Genomic DNA, 23132 nt, shown 5'->3' with positions numbered 1-23132 from the left:
AGGTGTGGGGTCATTAACATCTGGAGCAGAGATCCCCCATCACGCAGGGCTTCCCGGCTTTTCTGGTGCCAGAGTTCAGTGCGGTTCTTGCCTTGGAATCTCTGTTCTCCATTCTGTATGCTTTTTGTAAGTCTTTCTTCTGATCGGTTTTGGTTCAAGAAGAGGCTGGGGGAGGAGGGGGTGCCCTTCCTGAGTCAGACAGGATGGATACTGCAGCTTGGTTCCCCAAGAACACAGAGCTGACAGGTGACACCTTAGAAACCTACTTTGCAGAGCAGGGTCCCCAACAGCTGGTGTTTCTAAGTGTTCCTGCAGATCACGCCCCCTTTCCCCCTTACGATATCTTCTGAACACCCTGCTGAGTGCTGCTCACCATCAATATACTCCGGAGGGGACCCAGGAGCCATGCCCACAGCCAGCCCAGCGAGGTTTCGGATTCGCTTTTAATGGATAAACAAATAAGAGGGGTGTGTGCAGGCGAGAGGGAGAGACGTGCTCTCTCCCCTGGGCATACAGGGTTTCACAAACACTGGCTTTGCCCTCCGCTGCCCAGCATGTAGGATGAGTTTCAGGGCCCGCAGATGAAGAACCACCTGATAAGCCCTCAGAGGGCAGGGTGCATGGCTCCCTGCACTTTTGGTTTCTCTGCTGCTGATCACTGAGGGGATAATCGGTTTGGCCTCGCACCTGGGGCTCTCACAGGCCTTTCCAACCCTACTGAATTAAACCAGCCAGCCCCTGGAGGCAGGATCTTCCAGGGAACACAGGGGGGTGAAAGGACTGGGTCAGAGTATCTGTGTTTCTCTTTGAGCATGACCAGACAGCAAGTGTGAAAAATTGGGACGGGGGGGGGCGGGTAATAAGAGCCTATATAAGAAAAAAACCACAAAATCAGGATTGTCCCTATAAAATCCTGGTACATCTGGTCACCCTATTCCCTCTCCTGTGTCAGCCCTGTGCTGGACACACCACTTCAGGGGCACTGGCTTCTGCAAAAAGAGCGGATTGACAATTTTTCACTGGAATATTTGTTTGACAAACGGCTTTCTTTGACTAAATGGAATTTTTTGCGGGGGGGGAAATCAATTTTGGTCTAAAACATTTGGGGCTCGCCCCCACATCCCGGGCACCCGGGAGAGCCCCTCTGGCTGCTCACACTACCCCTGCTCCGGTCCATCTGTGCAGGGCTGTGTGTCCTGGAGCTGGGGATCCTGCTCCCAGCCTAGCTGGACCCTGACAGACACCTACACTGCAGAGAGCAGCGTCTCCACAGACAAGCAAGCCTACGCCGCAAACCAAAACCCAACCGCAGCCCCACGATTTCCAGCCTCTGACACCTGCAAAACGCCCGTTCCGGCAGCTTTTGGACAACTGGCCGGGGGGGGGGGGGGTTTGCTTTCCAGGGGTCCCAGACCAAATGCCTCTCGTAGCTGGGCACCTTAAGAGTTTGGCCCAGGTCTCCGCCGGGTTGCCTGGGAGGCTGCATGCAGGGTTTCCAACCCCTTTGAGCGCTTGGCATTTACACCTGCGGAGGGAGTATCAGAATTCGGATTAAGCGAGGGTCCCGGGCGGGCCGGAGCCCGGGCCCCGCGCAGCCCTGTCTTTAGCCGCCCTGGCTCGTCCCCTCGACGGGGCGGAGCGCGGCCGCGGGGAGCCCCCGGTTCTCCCCCGGGCTCGCCTGCCCGGGCTGCGGCCCGCGGGCAGAGGGGGATGCCCGGCGTCCCTGGGCAGCGGGCGGCGGCCGGATCACATGGTTTCTCGGAAGCGGCTCCCGCTACAGCACCCGGGCAGTTGTTTTCACTTTCGAAGGGGGCGGCGGCTCCAGGGTGGGGTGGCGGGGCGGCGGCGCCATGAGCACGGAGCGGGGAGCCCGGCGGAAGGGGCGCCCCACGGAGCGGGGTGAGTGTCTCCCCCGAGCCGGTGCCGAGTCTGGTGCAGGTCTGGGCACGAGCGGGCCCGGGGCCGCCTTTGCTGCCACCCGTCCCACCCTGCTCCGGGCTGGGACCCCTTCCCCGCCGCCCTGCAACCCAAGGGGGCCCCTGCCCCGGGGGATGGAGCTGAGGCTAGCCAGTGGGTGCAATACACCCCATCGGGGACTTTCTCCGCCCCCGCTCCGTCTCTGGGGGGCCGCCGGAGCCCCCTGGCACAGAGGGTGCCTTCGAGGCGCCCTTCTCCGCATCAGCACACGGAGCTGGGCCGGCTCCTCGCGGGTGGGGCATGAAATCTGCCCGCAGACGGATGCTGAAGAGCGATTCCTTGCAGGGAGGGGCTCCCCTCTCCAGAATACAGCCTTTAGTTCAGAGCCTGGTTTATGGGATTTCTGAGGTTGGATGGTCCTAGGGTAGGACAGTGGGCGAGGGCTACTGTCACAGGGTGCTTAGCCCATACAGAGCCTTTCCTTGAAACAGCTGGGTGAAAATCGTGCCAGGCTAATTTTCTGTTCTCTGAAGCTTTCAGTGGCTAAATCGGTCAGTGTTGCAGCCAGCAAAATACTCCTCCTGTTGTCCCTGTTATTTTTTCCAGCCGCTCTTTCAAGCTCTCTTCCCCTAGATCTTACTGTATTTTAAATTTAAACATTTACCCTGACTGGATAAAAGTGAATGGTTGAAATAGTCGAGGACCGTTGATTTGAAATGCCTGTCGCTTATCAACCTGGAGAAGTTTTTACATCGAGCCCGGATGTCTTTCTAAAAGATTCAGCCACAAGTTACTGGGCTGAGTATTGTTCATTTGCATAGTAGAAAAGAATAAGTCCTTCCACCGAATAACTTGAAATTCTGTGTTCTGCAGGAGACCACACTAAATGATCAAAATAGCCCTCTCTGGCCTTAACGTCTGTGAATGTACTTAATAAACTGGAACCTGATTAGCTTTCAGATCTGACTTTTTTCTCTCTCTTATGGCTCCATTTGTTTGATAAAAGGAGCATTTGCAAATTTATCAGACCACCCAAATATAATTCAGAGAGATTGGGGGTTTAGTGTTCCTGTCCCATGATTATAGAACCGGCTCCCTCTAGATAGTCAGAAAGGTAGACTTTTTCCCCTTTAGATTTGTATTTATTTATTTTATTGTCAGTATAGAAGCATAAAGACAACTGCCCCAGACTCTGTGCGGCCAACGGAGGTAACACCAGGAGCAAAGCCGTGGCCTTTTTTCTGCGCAGAATCAGCCAGTCAACAAAAGACCCCAAAACTCAGCTACCACCCACATTCAAACCCTGTATCTGTCAGGTCTGCCCAGATAGGTGGGGTGTGCTTGAAAGGTCAGAAAACAAGGGCGATTTCTGGTGGGGTGAGGGCAGAGGTGAGGGAGGGGGGAGAATTTATTTTGAAGTATAGGGGGCTCTCACAGGGACTGCGGCTATGAACAAGTGAGCTCCAGCTCACTACCAGTTCACACTACCCTGGGGGCAGAGTCTGCATTGACCATATTAGAGAATTCTCTCACTGGTTTCCCCACCATGCCCTCTAATCCTGCTCTGAGAGGGTCTGGACAACTCTGGGGTAAAAACACGAGCACCGTGTCTACACCAGTGCTCCCAGTTTTTGCTAACCCCAGAGAAGCTGCTAGCACAATGGTGAGAGATTTGCTCCCCAGATTCCCGCAGACAAGACACAGGCATAAGTATTTCTTCCTGAAACACGAGGATCAGCAGCTCTTGTCCTTTTATCCCAGCTTGGAGTTGTAGCTGCTGAACCTAATTATTATCTGATTATGTTATGTGGTTTCCACCATGTGTGAGTGTGGCCAAGTCGATAAAGCACCAGTGTGGGAACCAGGAGACCTGGTTCTATTCTCAGCAGGGCCACTGGCCTGCTGGGTGACCTTAGGCAAGTCACTGCCCTGCTCCATGTCTCAGTTTCCCCATCTGTAAAATACAGATAATGATACTGGCCTTTGAGATCTACTGGGGAAAATCCTAGGTATTATTAATACATATTGGGCTGGATCTTCGTTCGGTATCAGTCAGCATAGCTTCATTGGATTCAATCAGCACCAGAGGATCTGGCCTGCCATATCTGTGTGTTGGTGAAAGAATAGTAATATCTGATATCCTTTTGGACCTTTACCAAGCTGTTTGTCTGCAGTCATTCTGTGGCTAACTGTTACAGAATAACCTCAGGACCCTCCTATCGACGCATGCAAGCTTCTTTGCATTCCTAGAACATTTCACAAATCGCCCGAGTCTCCAAGGCGCTCGCCTAATCTCATGCCGTATCCAAAGCGAGAACCCTGAGCTCTTAGAACCTTCCCTTTCAATTCCTTCAGGCTGTGTCCATGCTGGGGAATTTTAGGGGGAGATTCCCATCAATGCTTTTAGAGCCACGTGTACATTGAGACTTCCACCAGCATAACCTTCAATTATGGCTGAGCTGGGGTTAGCACCAGTGGAGACTGGCTGGCTGGCTGATTTCCTTGGGGTGAATTCTTTAGGGAGGGATGCCTTTTTTACCTAGTCTCCCATCTGTATGTTTGGAAGGAATTCCTAATGTTTTTAACACAGGAAAGGGCCGTTGCAAAGGGGAATTTCTTATCGTTTTTACTTTCAGTTTTACTTAGGCTTTGTGCCTTACCAGAGCCGGTAAGGGAGGTGTGGGGGTGTAAGTGTGTAGTAGTTTGCAAGTAGTTACCAGGACGTGCAGAGGTCAGAGCTAAAGAGGACACAATTTTGGGACTCGCTTACTTCGGAGTCCTCTGTCCATTTCTGTGGTGGTTTGTGTCTCTTTCTCTCCCTCGGTAAGTATACGTTCTCCGGTGTCTGTGCAGCGTTTAGGCTCATGGTGGCCAGCTTCACGTTTTGGTTTTATGTTTCATGCTGGGGGTGGCAAGCAGCATGAATGCTGGCTTTTTCAACTGATGTTTTGATCGGTTTGCTGCTCAAGCGTTACAAAGGCTGTGATAGAAATCAAAATGTTTCCATTTGGCTGAAAAGGTCCCTCTGCCTAGTTTGGAGCCAGGACGTAGATCTTTGGCCCTCACTACCCGTTGGGTTGCGTTGGGCATTTATTTTGCAGTGGTGTATATGGAGAAGAGGATTAAAATATCTTGTGTACTTTAAGCTGTAGTCACACATTGTTCCCTTCTTCGTGTACAATTTTCCTCCTATTTACAAGAGTTGACATTCTGGACTAATGACCTTCCATTAGTACCCGCACCATGTTCTGTGGTATTATGGTCCAATCCTGCAAGCTCTTATCTGCATGAATAGTCCTTGCTTATGTAAGTAGTCCCTGTATATCAAAGGTGAGGAAAGGTCACTCACTTATATTGTAAAATTAATTTAATTGCTCAGCAGTAGAAAACTTAAATAATTGTGTCCCAAAGATTGATAAGGAGAGCCGGCCAAAACTTAAAATTTCCGTTCCATGGGAATTCATTCCAAATCGGAACTTAAATAAAAATATCAAAGTTTCCTCAAAAATGAAATTTAAAAAAATCATTTGGGTCAATCAAAACATTTTCCTTGTTGATAGCATTAAAATAGTTTGGTCTGATATTTTGTTCCGATGTCTTTTAAAATTGTATGTTACCTCATGATTTATAACATAAAATAAATTCCATAATGAAAAGTAATCTTGAAATGAAACATCAAAGCGTTCCATTCTGATAAGGTCAAAACGTTTTTGATGCTTAGTTTCAAAGTGTTGTTGTTGAAATTGACACATTCCCATGGAAAGGTTCAATTTAGACAAAAAGACATTGGCTGATGGGAAACAATTCCATCGGAAAATTTTTGAGACGCTCTATTGCTAAGGACTATTGGAGAGGCATTGGTGGGTTTATATTTATTTACTCTTTGGCCAGCATGTTTTCATGACACATTTGATGATTCCCTGTTCTGTTCATTCCCTCTGGGGCACTTGGTATTGTTCCACTGTTGGAAGACAGGATACTGGGCTAGATGGACCTTTGGTCTGACCCACTGTGGTCGTTCCTATGTTCTTATTTCAACACAGAACAAAGGTTCATTTCCAAGTTATACACCCTAAAAACTGGATTTAGAATGGGAATGCTGATAGACTCTTAACTACAGCAGCCCTGTGAATGCTGGCATAATGAGTGTGCATAGAAGGTAAGGACTGTTATTAAGAGTTTGCCTACTAAAGTATCCAAAGCAGTTAAGAAAGTTGCGAGAGTTTGGGAGGAATGAAAAAGTTCGGTACAGTTGGGAGGACAAATTAACCAATTAAGCTGTTGCATCAAGATGAATTGTGATGGCGAACCCCACTTGGCCTGGTAACAAGACCTTCAGAGATCAGTCAATTTATCTTGAGATTCAAAGTCTTTACAAATAAATGAATGTTACCGATCAATCCTGTTCCCATCAGTGTACCGGGAAGGGAGGGGTGGAGATTTTGTTCTAAGAGACATTGTGGAGAGGGTGGCAACAAAGGCGACCCCATGCTTGCCGATGGGGAGGGGGGCCGAGTGAGGGCATCCAGCTTCAGCAGTATTATTGAGCATGCTCAGTCCATGTGAGCATGCTCAGTACCAGCCAAGCAGCAAATCGTGTGTGTGTGTGTGTGTGTGTGTGTGTGTGTGTGTGTCCGGATTGACCCTCTTGGGGGCAATCTGCAGTGGGGAAGGTTTGTGCCTCTCTGGCTTTAGCTTGACAACAGATTTCCTCAGCTATTTTTCCTCTGGATTCCTGAGGATGGGGCTGCTTCCTTTCTCCCCATATTTGGTGTTGTGGGGTACGCTTTTAATCATAGAGAGAGGGGAAGGGGGAGTGGTCCTTTCCAAGCCAGAGAATTTGGCCTGCAGTAGTAAGCAATGCTCAGCCATCCAGGTTGCCCTGTAGGGTCAGCAAGGGTCCCTCTCAGCCTGCCCAGCCATCAGCCTTCTTTCACTTTTGAGTTTCTGGTTTGGGTTGTTCCCCCAGATCCATGTCAAACCCCGGCCTTCGTCCGTGGCTCGCATGGGAACTGGAGGGCAGCAAACAGGGGGACAAGTTGCTGGGTCTTAGGCTACTCAGCTGGGGTCTAATGGAAACTCAGGAACGAGGGTATAGCCGGTCAGTAATGGCCGGATTGGAAGGTGGTTTTTGCAGAACAGTACCCCCTCTTGCTCTGTCAGATTATTGTTACTGCAGTTGTTTTTTTGTTATAAAAGCACTTCTGATAGTGGGGGCAGAGGCTGGGGGGGGAAAGGCTACAAATGCCTGATACTGGCTAGAAGGAGACGACTATTTGAGATCAAGAAAGCAAAAAACGACTCCGAGAAATGGATCCTGTCACCTGACCGTGTCTCACACTATTGGTAGTTCATGGCAACCTAAAATTGACAGATGCTACTTTGCTGTTTTGGTTCATTTCTACACACAAACACGCACTCACATATGCAGAGTCAAATACATCCGTGCTGGAACTCCCTTGATTTCAGGGTCAGTTTGGCTTGTTTTGTTTTGTGTGCGGGGGAGTTAAGGTCTGTGTATTTTCACTTTCGTTTTACTCCAAACTACATCAACAACTCTCATCTGGAGCTTAACACTCCTGACACTTGTACACCTCTAAACTCTGTATCAGTGAGTTAATAGGTTTCAGAGGAGCAGCCGTGTTAGTCTGTATTCGCAAAAAGAAAAGGAGGACTTGTGGCACCTTAGAGACTAACCAATTTATTTGAGCATGAGCTTTCGTGAGCTACAGCTCACTTCATCGGATGCATGCCGTGGAAACTGCAGCAGACTTTATATATACACAGAGAATATGAAAAAATACCTCCTCCCACCCCACTGTCCTGCTGGTAATAGCTTATCTAAAGTGATCATCAGGTGGGCCATTTCCAGCACAAATCCAGGTTTTCTCACCCTCCACCCCCCCACACAAATTCACTCTCCTGCTGGTGATAGCCCATCCAAAGTGACAACTCTTTACACAATGTGCATGATAATAAAGTTGGGCCATTTCCTGCACAAATCCAGGTTCTCTCACCCCCTCACCCCCCTCCCAAAAACCACACACACAAACTCACTATCCTGCTGGTAATAGCTCATCCAAAGTGACCATTCTCCCTACAATGTGCATAATTAAGGTGGGCCATTTCCAGCACAAATCCAGGTTTTCTCACATCCCCCCCCACCCCCATACACACACAAACTCACTCTCCTGCTGGTAATAGCTCATCCAAACTGACCACTCTCCAAGTTTAAATCCAAGTTAAACCAGAACATCTCGGGGGTGGGGGGTAGGAAAAAACAAGAGGAAATAGGCTACCTTGCATAATGACTTAGCCACTCCCAGTCTCTATTTAAGCCTAAATTAATAGTATCCAATTTGCAAATGAATTCCAATTCAGCAGTTTCTCGCTGGAGTCTGGATTTGAAGTTTTTTTGTTTTAAGATAGCGACCTTCATGTCTGTGATTGCGTGACCAGAGAGATTGAAGTGTTCTCCGACTGGTTTATGAATGTTATGATTCTTGACATCTGATTTGTGTCCATTTATTCTTTTACGTAGAGACTGTCCAGTCTGACCAATGTACATGGCAGAGGGGCATTGCTGGCACATGATGGCATATATCACATTGGTGGATGTGCAGGTATACGGGCCTCTGATAGTGTGGCTGATGTTATTAGGCCCTGTGATGGTGTCCCCTGAATAGATATGTGGGCACAATTGGCAACGGGCTTTGTTGCAAGGATAAGTTCCTGGGTTAGTGGTTCTGTAGTGTGGTATGTGGTTGTTGGTGAGTATTTGCTTCAGGTTGCGGGGCTGTCTGTAGGCAAAGACTGGCCTGTCTCCCAAGATTTGTGAGAGTGTTGGGTCATCCTTTAGGATAGGTTGTAGATCCTTAATAATGCGTTGGAGGGGTTTTAGTTGGGGGCTGAAGGTGACGGCTAGTGGCGTTCTGTTATTTTCTTTGTTAGGCCTGTCCTGTAGTAGGTAACTTCTGGGAACTCTTCTGGCTCTATCAATCTGTTTCTTTACTTCAGCAGGTGGGTATTGTAGTTGTAAGAAAGCTTGACAGAGATCTTGTAGGTGTTTGTCTCTGTCTGAGGGGTTGGAGCAAATGCGGTTGTATCGCAGAGCTTGGCTGTAGACGATGGATCGTGTGGTGTGGTCAGGGTGAAAGCTGGAGGCATGCAGGTAGGAATAGCGGTCAGTAGGTTTACGGTATAGGGTGGTGTTTATGTGACCATTGTTTATTAGCACTGTAGTGTCCAGGAAGTGGATCTCTTGTGTGGACTGGACCAGGCTGAGGTTGGTGGTGGGATGGAAATTGTTGAAATCATGGTGGAATTCCTCAAGGGCTTCTTTTCCATGGGTCCAGATGATGAAGATGTCATCAATATAGCGCAAGTGGAGTAGGGGCTTTAGGGGACGAGAGCTGAGGAAGCGTTGTTCTAAATCAGCCATAAAAATGTTGGCATACTGTGGGGCCATGCGGGTACCCATAGCAGTGCCGCTGATCTGAAGGTATACATTGTCCCCAAATGTGAAATAGTTATGGGTAAGCACAAAGTCACAAAGTTCAGCCACCAGGTTAGCCGTGACATTATCGGGGATAGTGTTCCTGACGGCTTGTAGTCCATCTTTGTGTGGAATGTTGGTGTAGAGGGCTTCTACATCCATAGTGGCCAGGATGGTGTTATCAGGAAGATCACCGATGGATTGAAGTTTCCTTAGGAAGTCAGTGGTGTCTCGAAGGTAGCTGGGAGTGCTGGTAGCGTAGGGCCTGAGGTGCCACAAGTACTCCTTTTCTTTTAGTGAGTTAATAGTAATGCTTTACCCTGCATTTCCACCTGTTGAGATCTGAATCTGATTGTGCCAAAAAATGCACATCATCTGTGAAATAGAGGCAGTGTTGTAAGGCTGATCCCTAAGCCCCCTGATGTTGAGGGGTGTCGTTCCATTGATTTCAATGAGCTTTGGATCAGGCGCTTAGTCTATACCATGATCCACAAACTCACTCACGTCTTCTCCCATCATCTTTATGCTCCCAGAATTGCACAGAACAAATTCTGCAATGGAATATTCCCTGGCTTGCACAAAATGCACACTCAGGCTGTTGCTGGGACTCATCCAGTCTCATCTTTTTAGTTGGCAAGTGAAATGACCGATGGTGAAAGATGTTAGATGAGTAGCCTAGGAGACCAATCCAAAGTATAGGGAGCCTACCTGGGGAAGTCTCAGATCCGACAGAGATGGGGGCCAATATTAAGCCCTAAAATAGATTAAATAATGTTAGTGAAGGGTATCAGAGTAACAGTACAAGTTTCCTCAGTCTGAGCCACCATCAGTATGTTTCAGCCCTGGGCTTGGAGGGACGCCCCCACCCCCAACAGGGGATAGAAGGTAATTCAGTCTCCATGGCCTCTTCCTTTCTTAGCCTCCCTGCCAAAATAACCCACAAGCCAGTTGTGGTGGGCTGGTGGCTTTACTAGAGCTTCGCAGTTCTGTAGCACTGCGCCTCTGAAAGCACCATCCAGGCGTGAACTAGGCCTCAGAGCACCTCGGCTGCTGTGATCTCCACGTGGGAACGGAGGTACAAAAAGACAAAGCGTCTTGCGGAAGGTCACACAGTGACAGAGCTGAAAATAGAATCCAGTGCTGCCCTCTTCTAATCTCGAGATAAAACTGTCTCACGCACACGGACATGAAACCCGATGTGTAAGGAGCTAGACTGAGTCTACCAACTCATTTCTCCCAGCCCAGTCCTCACAGGGCAAAACACTTTGGTCACCACTCACGTGGGCAGGATTTGAACTGTTCACCTGGAGATGAAAGGCCCTGTAGCCCAGTACTAGTCCCAGTCCCCTGCTGCTCTCCTAGACAGAGCTCCTAAATCGAAACGCTGGTAATTGCATATGTCATTTTGTATTTGTTCATGCGTATTTATATCCTGCTCTGTTAACAGTCCGCTTCTTTCTCCGTAGGAGGCTGCACAGGACAAATCATCCACTTACATGCTCAAAACATGCATCCAAGAACCGATGTCTATTGAAAGTGTGATGTCTACGGGGGCCGGTAATTCTACAGGAAATGGAGGAGAATCCACAGTTACATTTGAAAATGTAAATGTCTAGAAAGAAAGTGACCATCTCAGGATGCAGGTAGGAGATCTTCAGTTGGGTAGGGCAGAAAAGATTGTGAGAGTAGAACATGGACATGGCAGGTTTTGTGTTGCCAAATGGGCCATGAACGTGTCACAATTCCCACTGACGTCAATGGCGCGTGACTAAAAGTGGCTGCATCAGTCCCCCAAATAGGCAAATATAACCCCACTCCTGGAGTCCAGAGCCTCCCAGCCGCTCTGTTTTATGACACTGTGTGAACTATGACCCAACTTGCCCTATCAGTGAAGTTATTGATGATGAAGTTGTACATAACTCTGCTTCTGTTATTTATTTCTAGCGCAGAAGCCCCCGAGCCCCCCAAAACGAGGATTGGCTTGCCATTGTGCTAGGCATTGTACAAACACACACTCCAAAAAGCGTCCCTGCCCCAAAGAGCTCCTAGTCTAGGGTTCTGACAATAACAGCAGGTGAATGAAACAGACAATTGGCTGGGGATGGATGGGCAAGGGAACAATAGAGATGGGGTTTTGTATAAGCAGCCTAACCAAACAGTAGGCAGTAGTGATTTGGAAGTCTTAGGGTGAAAGCAGGTTTCCATTATTCCCAATTCCACTGCTAACCAATCCAGTTTCTTCCCTCCAGCCCAAGATGGAGGATATGGATCTCCAGAGGGCCATAGCAAATGCTCAGCCACAGCTGGTGGAGTCCCTGAGTCATACCCCTGAGTGGCTGCTTATGAAAGCCAAACGTTTCCTCCCTCACATGGACCTGAGCCACGTGGATGGAATCACTGACCGCAAAAAAAAGGTCTTGTTGCTCCTTGACACACTTGAGAATGCAGGGCCGATCATTTGGAAGCAGTTTATCCAGTGCGTCTGCATGGAAGGCAACCTCCCCATGGACCTGGAGATACAACTCATGAGTGCCTCAGGAGAAGGTAAAGGAGAAAGAGCTGGGGGGTTGATCAGTAGCAATTCACACTGAAACACAGTCCCCACTGGCTCCTTCCCAAACAAGAAGCCAGAACCTTGATCCCTAGCATCACCACTCCTAGTAGTACAGCTGATGGGTGAACTTTGTCCCTGGTGCAGCCCAGTGGCTTCGACAGGAGTGAATTTTGCATTATGGGAGTGGATGTTTTAGGATGGAAATACAGTAAATGGATCAGTTTGGACCGTGTCCACTTTGCTCGTTCTGGCCCTGATCCTGCAAGATACTGAGCGCTCTCAATTCCTGTTGACCTAACTGGGAGTTGAGGGTGTTCAATACCTTCCAGGATCAGGGCCTGTCTCTGAATGATCAGAACATCCAGTTCCCAAACTGGAAATGTGCACAGAGGCAAAATCGCTTTGGAAGGACTCAGGGCATTGACTAGTCCAAATTGGGACTCTGGTATGACAATGTGTTCTGCCCCATACGGATCCTGAGAGCTTTGGTGAGAGGACAAAGAGTGATTATAATATATACATCAGTCATTTTATTTCACATGCATAATTATATTGATATTGTTGTTTAAATCATTATAATTGAATGTCCCACCCGCTAGAACAATTTATCCCACAATCTTTATGACTTTATAGCCCTCCAAAGGTCTTGAGGTGGTTTTCTCCCTTTGCAAACATCAAAAGAAATGTCTTCCCAGTCTGATACATACAGTGGAATACGGGAGGTGGCTTTCCTCCACGTACGCTGTTGTCATTGACAATGAATTCCACCGCACAGAGTGTTACAGACACCAAACTCTTATTTAATAGTTCCTGACACATTGGGTAAAATCTTGAGCCCCATCGACTTCAGTAGATCGAGGATTTCACCGAGGGTATCTTCTCTATTTAGCAGTTGGATATCCTCAGCCCTCAGCTTCCTGCTTAGCAGGAGGTTATGCAAATAACTGACAGCTTATCTAAGCAGGCTGGTCATGCAGGCAGTCTTGTTATTGCACATTAACCCTGTTTGCCTCCATGAATAGCCAAGTGCACCAGGAGCAACCCACACAGAAAAGGAAAGGGGAACAAGGTTAAATCCAGCCACAAGCTAAAAAGAACTGTCCTGTACTTTCTTTGATCCAGAGTTCAAGCTAAAACAAGGTTTAGCCTCAGAGTTTAGTGGGGGTGTTTTTTTAAAGTTTCTTAGGTTGTAAAATCTCTAGATCAGGAGTTGTGTCTTCATGTGTTTATTTCACATAGGGTGGCCAGATGTCCCGATTTTATAGGGACAGTCCCGATATTCAGGGGTTTGTCTTATATAGGCACCTATGACCTGCCATCCTCTGTCCCCATTTTTCACACTTGCTGTCTGGTCACCCTAATTTCACAGTGTCTAATACAATTATTGTGATGGGCGCCTCTGAGTGCTACTGTAATACAAATATTAAGTAATCATTTAAAATAGTCATTGTTCATGGTTTTTGGTACCAGGCAAGTACAACGCAGGGACTTTCTACATGCATCTCTCTGCTTCCTGCTTTCAGCTGGGCCCTGGAAATGGAAATACCATAATACTGAACTGATCTCATTGTACTTCCAGCTTGAGCAGAAATAACAAATGCTGGAAATGACAGGAGAAAGAGTCTGTTCTTGGGAGTTTAATGTTTTTTAGACCAAAGATTCTCTGATAAATGCTGAGCTTTATTCAGACCAAAGCTCCAGACCATTGGAGGTTCACTTATCACTAATGATACAGTGATCAACATTTACCCTGAACTGGGTCTGTGATTCTGCAGAAGTTTCCCCAGCTCCTTTCCTTGCCACAGAACTTTGCTCCAGAGTCTTTTTCATTTCAAAAGGAAAATGTTTTGTTGTTCTGATTGTGAAGAGAAACTGCCAAATGGAAGCCATGTACAAACCAGTGTAGTGACGTCTGTCTGAATCTGCAGGCAGGCAGCCTAAAGCAACAGCTGTGAAATAAAACACCTGTTTATTTCTTTGGGGTGTTTACTCTGGTACCTAATAAGTTCTGTATTGTTAACTATTTAGCTTAGCAGTTGTGCTTATCTCACAAGCCAAAAACATTTCCCACACATTCCTGGATAACAAAAACCTGAACTATTCTCCACCAGCTGCTGAAACGTCTGCCTTTTCCTTGACAGCTATGATGCATTAATCATTAATGTATCATCAATACAAAAATCCATGGCAAACTGAAAATTTAACATCAGCCCGGAATCTCCAGGCTTCCACTCTGGAGTGATGCAGAAACCAGGTGATGCAGGAGTAATCAGGTTACCTAACAAATGAGAGTGTGGGTCAAATTTAGGCTGAGGCAGGTTTAGTACTGCAAATATTGTGAGTCCCATCAGAGCAAACTGCATTGTGTAAAAGTTGAAGCTTCACACCTCTCTGGGAGCAAAAGATTAACTGTGAGTCAGGGCACATATGAGGAGGGACACAGTGCCCCATGCCTGTTTGCAACACAGCAGACTATTAGACACTAGTCAGACATTGTACCGGGGTTTCCTTTGCAGCACTGTGTGTGTGTGTTTGCATGTTGCATACCTTTGGTTTTGTCAGGCTGGTAATGCCACAAACAGGTGAGCCTAACCCATTTGGAGCACGTTATAGGAAGGCACTGGCAATATCCTAATTTTATTTTAAATTAATAATTGTAGGTAATTTAAACCAGGAACAAGAAGCCTTTGCAGGAGCAAGTACTCAGTCTCCTTCTCAACCTGGAGGTAAGCCTGGTATCTATGGCATGAATGCAAGGGGATAACGTTCTAGGAGCTTCCCAGCTCTCTGAGAGGTAGCTGTCTTGGGGGTAGGGTTGCCAATTTTGGTAGGACGTATTCCTGGAGGTTTCATCACATGACATAATCTTTAATTCCTGGAGACTCCAGGACAACCCTGGAGGGTGGGAACCCCTACTTGGGGGTGGAGCCAAAGACCAGGACATTGCAATAGTCGGAACCACCATAGAGTAGGCCACAAACTGAGCCCAGACAGAAACGCACTGTGAGGGAACCCGCTTGTACCATGTTCTCTCATTCTCTACACGTTGCAGCTATTTGCCAAGGTTTTGATTTCCCTCTTCGTGTTTCAGAAAAACCCAATAAGCCCTGAATTCACCAGTGGTCTACTGATTTGTTTTTCCAGTCTAGAGAAGCTCCTAGCCCCAGAGCATTATAACATGACCCTCTTTGGCTAATTCACTGCATTTGAATGACTGGCCTCACTGAGGGTTAGTTTGAGGAAACTCATTTGGGTTTTATGCTGATTTAGTGATGCTTAATGCTTGGCTGCCTGGTTTCCTGACTACGGATTGTGGTCCAAAGGTCAGTGCGAGGCCTTTAATCCAACGTATCAGGAAAGGCTCAGACTCCTCCACACACCCCAGTTACACATGACCCCCACCATGCGGTTCGTGGAAGCCATGTAACGGCCATCCGCGTGCCAAGCCTTGTGTATTATTAGATGGCTGTTACACCGCTAAAGAATCTCAGTGGGTGCCTCTCATTCGAATGGTGTTTGGTTTCTAAAAATCAAACCACTGGCACACCTCCCCGCCCACCCGCCTGAAGAGAATTACAGCAGATGGAGAAAGGCTGTGGTAAATATTGCCACAGCACGATCACTTCCTGAGCTGGGAGGCAACTGTCCCACAAGCCAGCAGCGACAGAAGAAGCTTGCTGGGTGTTGGTTAGCTTTTATATAGAAAGCTCTCACCTTACTGCTGCATCCGCCTCAAAGGTGTAGGTAACTAGAAATAAAAACGCTGAAACGAACCCTTTGTATTCTGTGCTCTGCAACGTGAAAAAATCTGCAGACAGAGCACGTATAGCTGAATTTTTGAAACCTGGGGTGTCAATGAGTGTCTGAGAACAGTGCAAGTTGATTGCTGTGTAGGGCTCTGTGCTTGGACAGGGACAGGCTGAAAGTCAGTGGCCAAGTGTGATTTTGCATGGTAGAGAAATAATTGAGCAGAAGGCCGCTGTGCTCTCCAATTGCCTACGAAGTTCCCATTAGTGTTGTTAAGCGCTGAGGAGAGTGGTGAGGGCTGCTAACTTGTTACAGCTACTCCGTGCTCCTGTGCTCGGCACTCCGATGCCAGCTGCACTGGCAGTTAATGCCGCTTACCCCTTCGGGAGACCTCAGTGTTATTTGTCAAGAAAGACCACTGGCTGTGTTCGGTGGCGAAGGCACTTGGCCAGGTTTATTGTCAGCAAAGCACAGGCCTAGTGCCTTGGCTCAATGGTTACATGTACACTCACACATGTGTGCCCACAACAATGGCACCGGGCTAATTGGCACACCAGGATGCTGTCCCCTAGGCAGGACAGCAATGCCCCCCGTAGGACTTCTTTTATACATGGATACAAACAAGTTACGTATTACACTCCGGATGTTAGTTACCGCCCTTGTACCTGCTAGTTAGAACATCCTCATCCATTATCCTGTCATCCCCTCCTTATCTTACGAGGGGTCGATGTGTTCTTGTACCATCCCTTAAGAATGTGTTTACACAGTTACCTGAGAGATCCGTGTGTTTTTGCCCAGTCAGGGATGCGCTGACTTGGTTCGCTGACACCTGGCGCATTGCTGTTCTGCGAAAGCCAGGCCTACTCCCGGTTCAGAGCCTTTGGTTCATACAGTGACTCCTGCTTTGGGCTCCAGCCAGGCGTACGTCGGTCTGTGAATTTAGAGACTGGCTAAGGTACTTAAAAGTTAGGCTGACACAGCTGCATTGGCCGTGCGTGTGAAAAAACCCACACCACTGAGTAGCACAGTTTTGCCGATCTATTCCCCAGTCCAGATGCAGCTACACTGGGGAAGTGGTGTTCCTACACGGATGGGAAAAACCCTTCCATCAACATAGGCTGCATCTGCACTCTGGACTACACTACATTACGCAGCTGTGCTGGGAGAGGCACTGTAGTGGAGACATACCCTAAGGCCTGGAAAATTAGGTCAACCCAGCGACGTAGCTCAGGGGTGTGAACAATTCACATGGAAGAAGTTTTCTGTCGACTTAGCAACCACTTCTCGGAGAGGTGGGTTTACTACAGCGCCGGAAGAGCCCCAGCAACTGTGCCGCTGCAGTGTTTCTAGTGTAGACGTAACCTGAGGTTCAAATTCGTAGGAACACGTAGCTCCTGCAGGGTGCCAGGCAGCATGTGGCTCTGAGTCACTATTGCCAGTGGCCCTGATGTCTTGTCATTTGTGCATGTGCAACGCACACCTATGTTTTGCACTTGAGGGTTTACACACACACAGCTAGATAGCCATGCAGTCCTCGTATCCCCAGAACTGTGCGTGCACGCGGAGCAAGCACCTGCATAAAATTGGCCTGCGTTTGTGTGTGCGCAAACATGACTGCAAATTGGGACCAAGATGCCTAAATTACAGTGTGGTTATGGAAAGGTTAAGGACATTGTGGGCTGTTTTCTGTGGTACAGTGTGCAGCGTTTGGATCTATTACTGCAGTCTTGAATCCGCAAGACTCGCTCTCTTCTACATATTCAAAACCACATCCTACACAACTTACCTCTGACTACTTCCTTATATAATGTACAGTTGAGAGGAATTTTTAAGACTACAATACCTATACCTCTGAATCCACTTCTCCCTACAAAATCTCAGTATGGCAAAGTCCTGGCCCTTTAAAATTTTGTCTGCCCAGCTCAGGTCTCTTTAGACTGTAAGCTCTTGGGGGCAGGGACTGCCTCTTACTATGTATGTGTGCACCACCTTGCATCATGGGGGGCCCTGATCCCAATTGGGGCTCCTATAATATAAATAACTAATAGCAATGAGAGATATCCTTTATCAGTAATGTTAGGAGCTAGGTGAAACCTTGTTATGGAGTGAGTTAAAACCTCATTGAGATTGATAGGTGTGAACACATCTTTCAATTAACATAACTGTAAAGGATAAACCCCAACCTAAACCACCAGGAGTATGTGAACCCACCCAGGAGCGTTTGCTGAGTATTGTTTTGAGTAGGCGTGTGCAGGAACGGAAGGGAGGGAAGGCAGAACACAGAGAAACTGAAAACAGACAAAAATTGTGAGAGAGACAGACAGTTGGAAGAAGCAGCTGGAAGTGCAGAGTCTGAACCTGGAAGAAATCTAAGGAAAGGCTTTTGGGGCGGGGTGCAGATTGAGAGAGAGCTGTAACCATGTTCCATTGTAACAGGCCAGATTTCATAAATTCCGCTACCCGATTCTGTCAGGGACTGGGGAATTGCGCACACACATCCATCACAAGAGGCCAGGCGACATCCCCAGCTGGTGGGTGGACTCATTCTGCCTGATTTTAGACACCCATGAATGTCATCGGTTGGGATGTTTGGCTCAGTCTTCATTAGGTTTCTGTCTTGCTTAGGAAAGAGGGTTTAAAAAAAAAAAGAGCCGGAGGGAGGAAAATTCAGATGCAAAACTGAATCCGGCCCCTGCTGTGCCTGGCCGTACTATGGTGATGGACACTTGAAAACGCTACTGTAACTAGACGGCTCATAAGGGGGACTCCTCTCTCCCTGATCCAGAGCAAGTCTGCCTGTTAAAGGTGAATGGCCTTTGTGGGGAGACTGGAATATGCACTTAGATTGCATGAAAATAATTGCTACCTCTAATGAGCCCAAGAAAGAGCTTAGGAGGCTTTCAAGACCTCCCACTGAATGAGGCTCCCCCATTCCCCATTCCAAGCCACGGCATCCTTGGAACTCTGGTGGGGTACCGATTCATGGCTCCGTGTTACCTGTGCAGTGAGTTCTCCTCTGCTCCCATGCTTAGGTAGAAATCCATTCGCATGCCACTGTGTGCGGCAAACTGTCTCTGTCACTCTACTCCAAATTGGACCAGTGTAAGATGATCAAACCCCAGTTAGCCGGGCATCCCTCCAGTTTTTAACCTGGATATAAATTACAGTTAGGAATTTTGAGGCGCTTTAACCAAGCAAATGGTTTTGTTAAGCAGCTGGTGCACTCTGGGTGCTGCTTATGATGCTGACTGGTATTGTCTTCAGTCTAGCTGGCAATGAGAAAATAAGATCCAATGACTGGCAATGGAAGCTAGACAAATTCAGACAGACAATCAATAAGGAACAATGAGGACTATTGGCCATCGCAACACTTGGATTCTCGATCACTGGCAATTCTGAAATCAAGATTGGATGTTTTTCTAAAAGACCTGCTGTAGTGCAAAGAGGAATTAATTCAGGGAAGTTCCTACTACCTGTGTTGTACAGGGGGCCAGACTAGATGCTCACAATGGACCCTTCTGGCCTTGGAGTCTAAGAATGTATATTGGCAGTCTCCGTGCACTTCGTAACAGTCCCTCAGAGAATGGTCTGGTTAATGTGTTGGTGATCAAAGGGTCTTAGCACCGTGCGTCTTAACAAATGGTGAAAGGATCCGTCGAAATCATCAGACAACCCGTTTTCTAAGTCTGAACACTTTTTTTTTATAAATACCCCTTTTAATTTAAAGTGTTGCCAGTGAAGATATTTCAAACCCACAAACAGCCTCTAATGTTACACTGAAATTTTTATGCATCCAGTCAACTGTGGGATCAAAGTGACAGAATTTACACCCTCTCCCTGATACATGAAGCACAAATGAGTGTTACCCCCACAAATCAGGTGATGTTGACGTTCTATTATCCATCCCCATATAGGCATGCTTTTACCTCATGGATGATGTACCATGTGATCTCAAACTCACAATGCTGCATTAAGATGTTTGCTGCTTTTCAACTTTCAGGACTTGAAAGACGTCGTCATGGAAGCAATTCTCATCCCAATGGTAAAGAGTCTAAACAGCAACGATTAGGTAGGTGGATTTCTCAAACAATGCAGGAGCATGTTTGTATTGGTGTATAGTGGTGAGCGTAGCTGCCTTACAAGCAGTTGACCTGGGTTCGATTCCCAGCCAATGCAATAATGGATTTTCTCCTTTGTGGGGAGGGAAAGCTCAGTGGTTTGAGCATTAGCCTGCTAAACCCACGGTTGGGAGTTCAATCCTTGAAGGGGCCATTTAGGGATCTGGGACAAAAATCGGGGATTGGTCCTGCTTTGAGCAGGGAGTGGGACTAGATGACCTCCTGAGATCCCTTCCAAGCCTGAGATTCTATGCTCATCTGGGGGGAAATGCCAAGTTATTGACTTTGTATGAGTCACATACAGTACTGACCCAAGGGTCCGTTATTTTTCTTGCATGCCAGTAAATAAATCAAAAGCACCACTAAATCATCCTTATGGGAAGCCTGTGTTGAGAAGCTGCATTATCTCATATGCAACTGATCTTAAAAAGAACAAAGACGTTTGCAAAAAACTGGCTCAGAGGTGCAATAAAAACCCTTCTGGAAAAAAATGGATTAAAATAATCTAGAATAAAAACCTTCTGACGGAATTACGTGCCCAGAAGGTATCTCACAACTTGTTATGCATGAAAGATTTTTTTATATTTTTTTAGACTGGGGAACCAGTTCAGGAAATATGCACATTTAATACAAAACTCCAATATGCCTTCAGAGCTAGTGTGGCACATTTGAAAATGCCCTTGTAGGATTTCATAACCCAGAGAAATAGAGGAGGAAATAAATTTCCACAAACTGTAGGTGAGACAGAATAACACCAACATTGTCCATATGGCCTGAGCCAATACCCACAAAACATTAATGGACAAATTATAGCTGACTTACATTGGTGCACAATAGGAAGCAACAAAGGGGCTGGAGAGAGCAGGGGTTGTAGGGAGCTAGCTAGCATTTCCAGTAGGTACTAGTGTGTTCTCAGAGGGGGCATGTCTTAGGAGGTCAAGAACAAGGCCTTGATCCCACCACATTGTGAACTCGGAGAGTTGTGTGGAAACCGAAATGGGTGCAAAGCAAAATGTTGGATTTAGGCAACTCTCAGCTTGGAGGGGGCTGGACTCTGATCCCAGATCAGGATCCAAATTCATGACTGTAATTAAAGACTGTATCATAATGCACATGCACAAGGTGGGTATGAGTTAAGGTTGCACAGGCAACCCTAATTCTGGCATTGCCTAACTTTTGGGTGCTTGACTTTGCAACCTTCATATTCTTTTAACTTAGTTTTTTTTAAATGTAATTTCTAGGGATTTTTAAAAACTTAAAAATTGAAAAAATAAAACCCAGCAAAATTCTATCTTGTGGAACCATACCGATCCTCTATCTTGGTCAGCAGCCTGGCTGGGATATTTAGATCCACAGCACAGTCCTCTACCATTCAAACTAATGGAGTAGCTGGTAGCAGTAGAAGACTTATCTTTTATGTGGACCTTCCCCTAGAGGGGAATGGAGACACACATTTTACCTGTATGTTTCACACCTATTTGCTAGACAGCAAGGCAATGTTGAGACTCAGAACTCATGGATTCAATTCCTCAATTACTGGAGGCAAGTAAACTCTAGTTATGGACTCTTCTGCCCCTTCTCCCTCCCTCCCATTTCTCCCTGTCTCCTTCTGCTCCCTCTCCAGCCCCTCCGCCAACCTGGCTATCAACACCCCAGCTCCTGCCCCCAACTCCTTCCTCTGCCCCCTGCTCCTGCACCTGTTGTCCCACCCCTGCAGCTATCCTGACCCCTCCACAGCTCCTACTCCTACTTCATCTTCTGCCTCTTTCTACTCCTGCCTCTTTCCTCCCCTTCTGGCTCTAGCTCATATCCTTCCCCAACCCCCATTCCTCACCTCTCTGCATTTGAGCCAGGTTGTGTCTTCCTTTTCCTCCATGCTACCTGGGCACGAGCAAGGGTAGCTCTGAGAACACAGGAGAGGCAGAGTCTCCCTGCTCTCAATTCCAGCGCCTGCCGCTACATCAGCTACCAGGAGGAGCAATGTCACAGGAAGTCCAGCTCATCCCTTGCAGCCTTGGCTGGAGCATGCTCAGTTGCTCTGTGCGGATGGCGCATGTGCAGGCTGATCACAGATAGGAGCTGTGAGGGGATGGAGCATCTCAGTGCAGATGTAACCTTCAGAGAATTTAGCTGCCAAACGCTAACAAAGTCCTACTAAGCATGTGGGAACTGAGATTTTTTCAGAGGCTAATAACTTGGCCACATTTGGGCAAATTTTCCACAGGCACAGCAAAAGGCCACCTAAAAGTCAAATGTCAAGTCCCCCTGCTTCAAAGCATGGCTATACTACAGCTGCTCAGTGATGTGGTTATAAGGATTTTTTTAAAACAGAAATGGTTGAGCCATTTTAGCTGACATTTTTTCAAAAGATTCATCCTGAGGCAGACACCCAGCATGGGAAATTTCAGCCTAAAGTTTGGCAAAGTTAGAAGAAACTGAAAATAGGGTCTTATAATGGGAAATGTCAGGCAACCTTAACTATTGGCATCACTACATACAATATCTATAATAAAAAAGAGAAATACATGCAGATGCCATCTGTAAGGGACTCTGCTCTCCTGAGGGAGTGAACACCTATTAGGTTGTAGTCATTGCCCTTTATCTCCTGCGTTCTTGGCAGCCTAACAAAACACCCTAGGATCTTGTTTGAAATAAAAATAGTCTAGTGTCTCTGGGAGGGATCTCAACAGAGAACACCTTTCCTCAGAGTTCATCAGTGTGTTACTGGGCTGAGTTCCATACAGAGAATTGATGAGATTGCTCAGAAGACGACAAGGCTATTTTGTGTATTTCTGAAACAGCCACTGGGGTCCTAATGGGGACATTTTCTAACCCTTGGCTAATTTTATAGATCCATAGATTTTAAGGCCAGATGGAACCTTTATGATCATCTAGTCTGACCTCCTGCACAACACAGGGCAGAGAGCCTCATCCAGTAATTTCTGCATCAAGCCCATAACTTCTGTTTGAGCTGTGAGCTTGTCTTACTCCCCATACTGGGTGAGGGAGAAGTGTGAATCCATAAAACCAGGTCCATGAGGCAGAGGATAGAAGACACGCTACTTTGGCAAATAACGCTATGTAATTGTGCATGCCTGTGGTTTGTTATTGCAAGGTCGCACAAAAGTGCTGCTTTGTTTACTAATTACTTGGTGTACGGTTGCTGGGCTGGATATACTGCTTTGCGATTGCAGGGCTGCTGGTATGGATTTATTGTTTTAAATGCAAGTTTAAGCATGGAGTTTTTTAAAAAATTACATAGGTAAAGAATCACATGGACTTTGCAAATAGATCTGCCGGG

The 23132-nt window shown here is 47.0% G+C and overlaps 1 protein-coding gene across 4 annotated transcripts in view; it reads left to right on the top strand.

The window, feature by feature from the left end:
* The first annotated feature begins 1811 nt into the window (after nucleotides 1–1811).
* NLRC5 (NLR family CARD domain containing 5) overlaps nucleotides 1812–23132 on the top strand; it is an 88819-nt gene continuing 67498 nt past the window's right edge. Inside the window, exons 1-5 of one of the 4 annotated variants that reach the window (XM_073307451.2) lie at nucleotides 1812–1899; nucleotides 10879–11016; nucleotides 11662–11956; nucleotides 14627–14692; nucleotides 19714–19782. In XM_073307451.2, the coding sequence (XP_073163552.2) occupies nucleotides 10909–11016; nucleotides 11662–11956; nucleotides 14627–14692; nucleotides 19714–19782 (538 nt within the window). In that variant the 5' untranslated portion in view covers nucleotides 1812–1899; nucleotides 10879–10908. The other 3 variants (XM_073307453.2, XM_073307452.2, XM_073307454.2) reach the window with 3 other exon arrangements.

This window comes from Lepidochelys kempii, chromosome 12 (genome assembly GCF_965140285.1).
Source record: "Lepidochelys kempii isolate rLepKem1 chromosome 12, rLepKem1.hap1, whole genome shotgun sequence".
Taxonomy (NCBI): domain Eukaryota; kingdom Metazoa; phylum Chordata; order Testudines; family Cheloniidae; genus Lepidochelys; species Lepidochelys kempii.
This window is presented reverse-complemented; position numbering and strand designations above follow the sequence as displayed.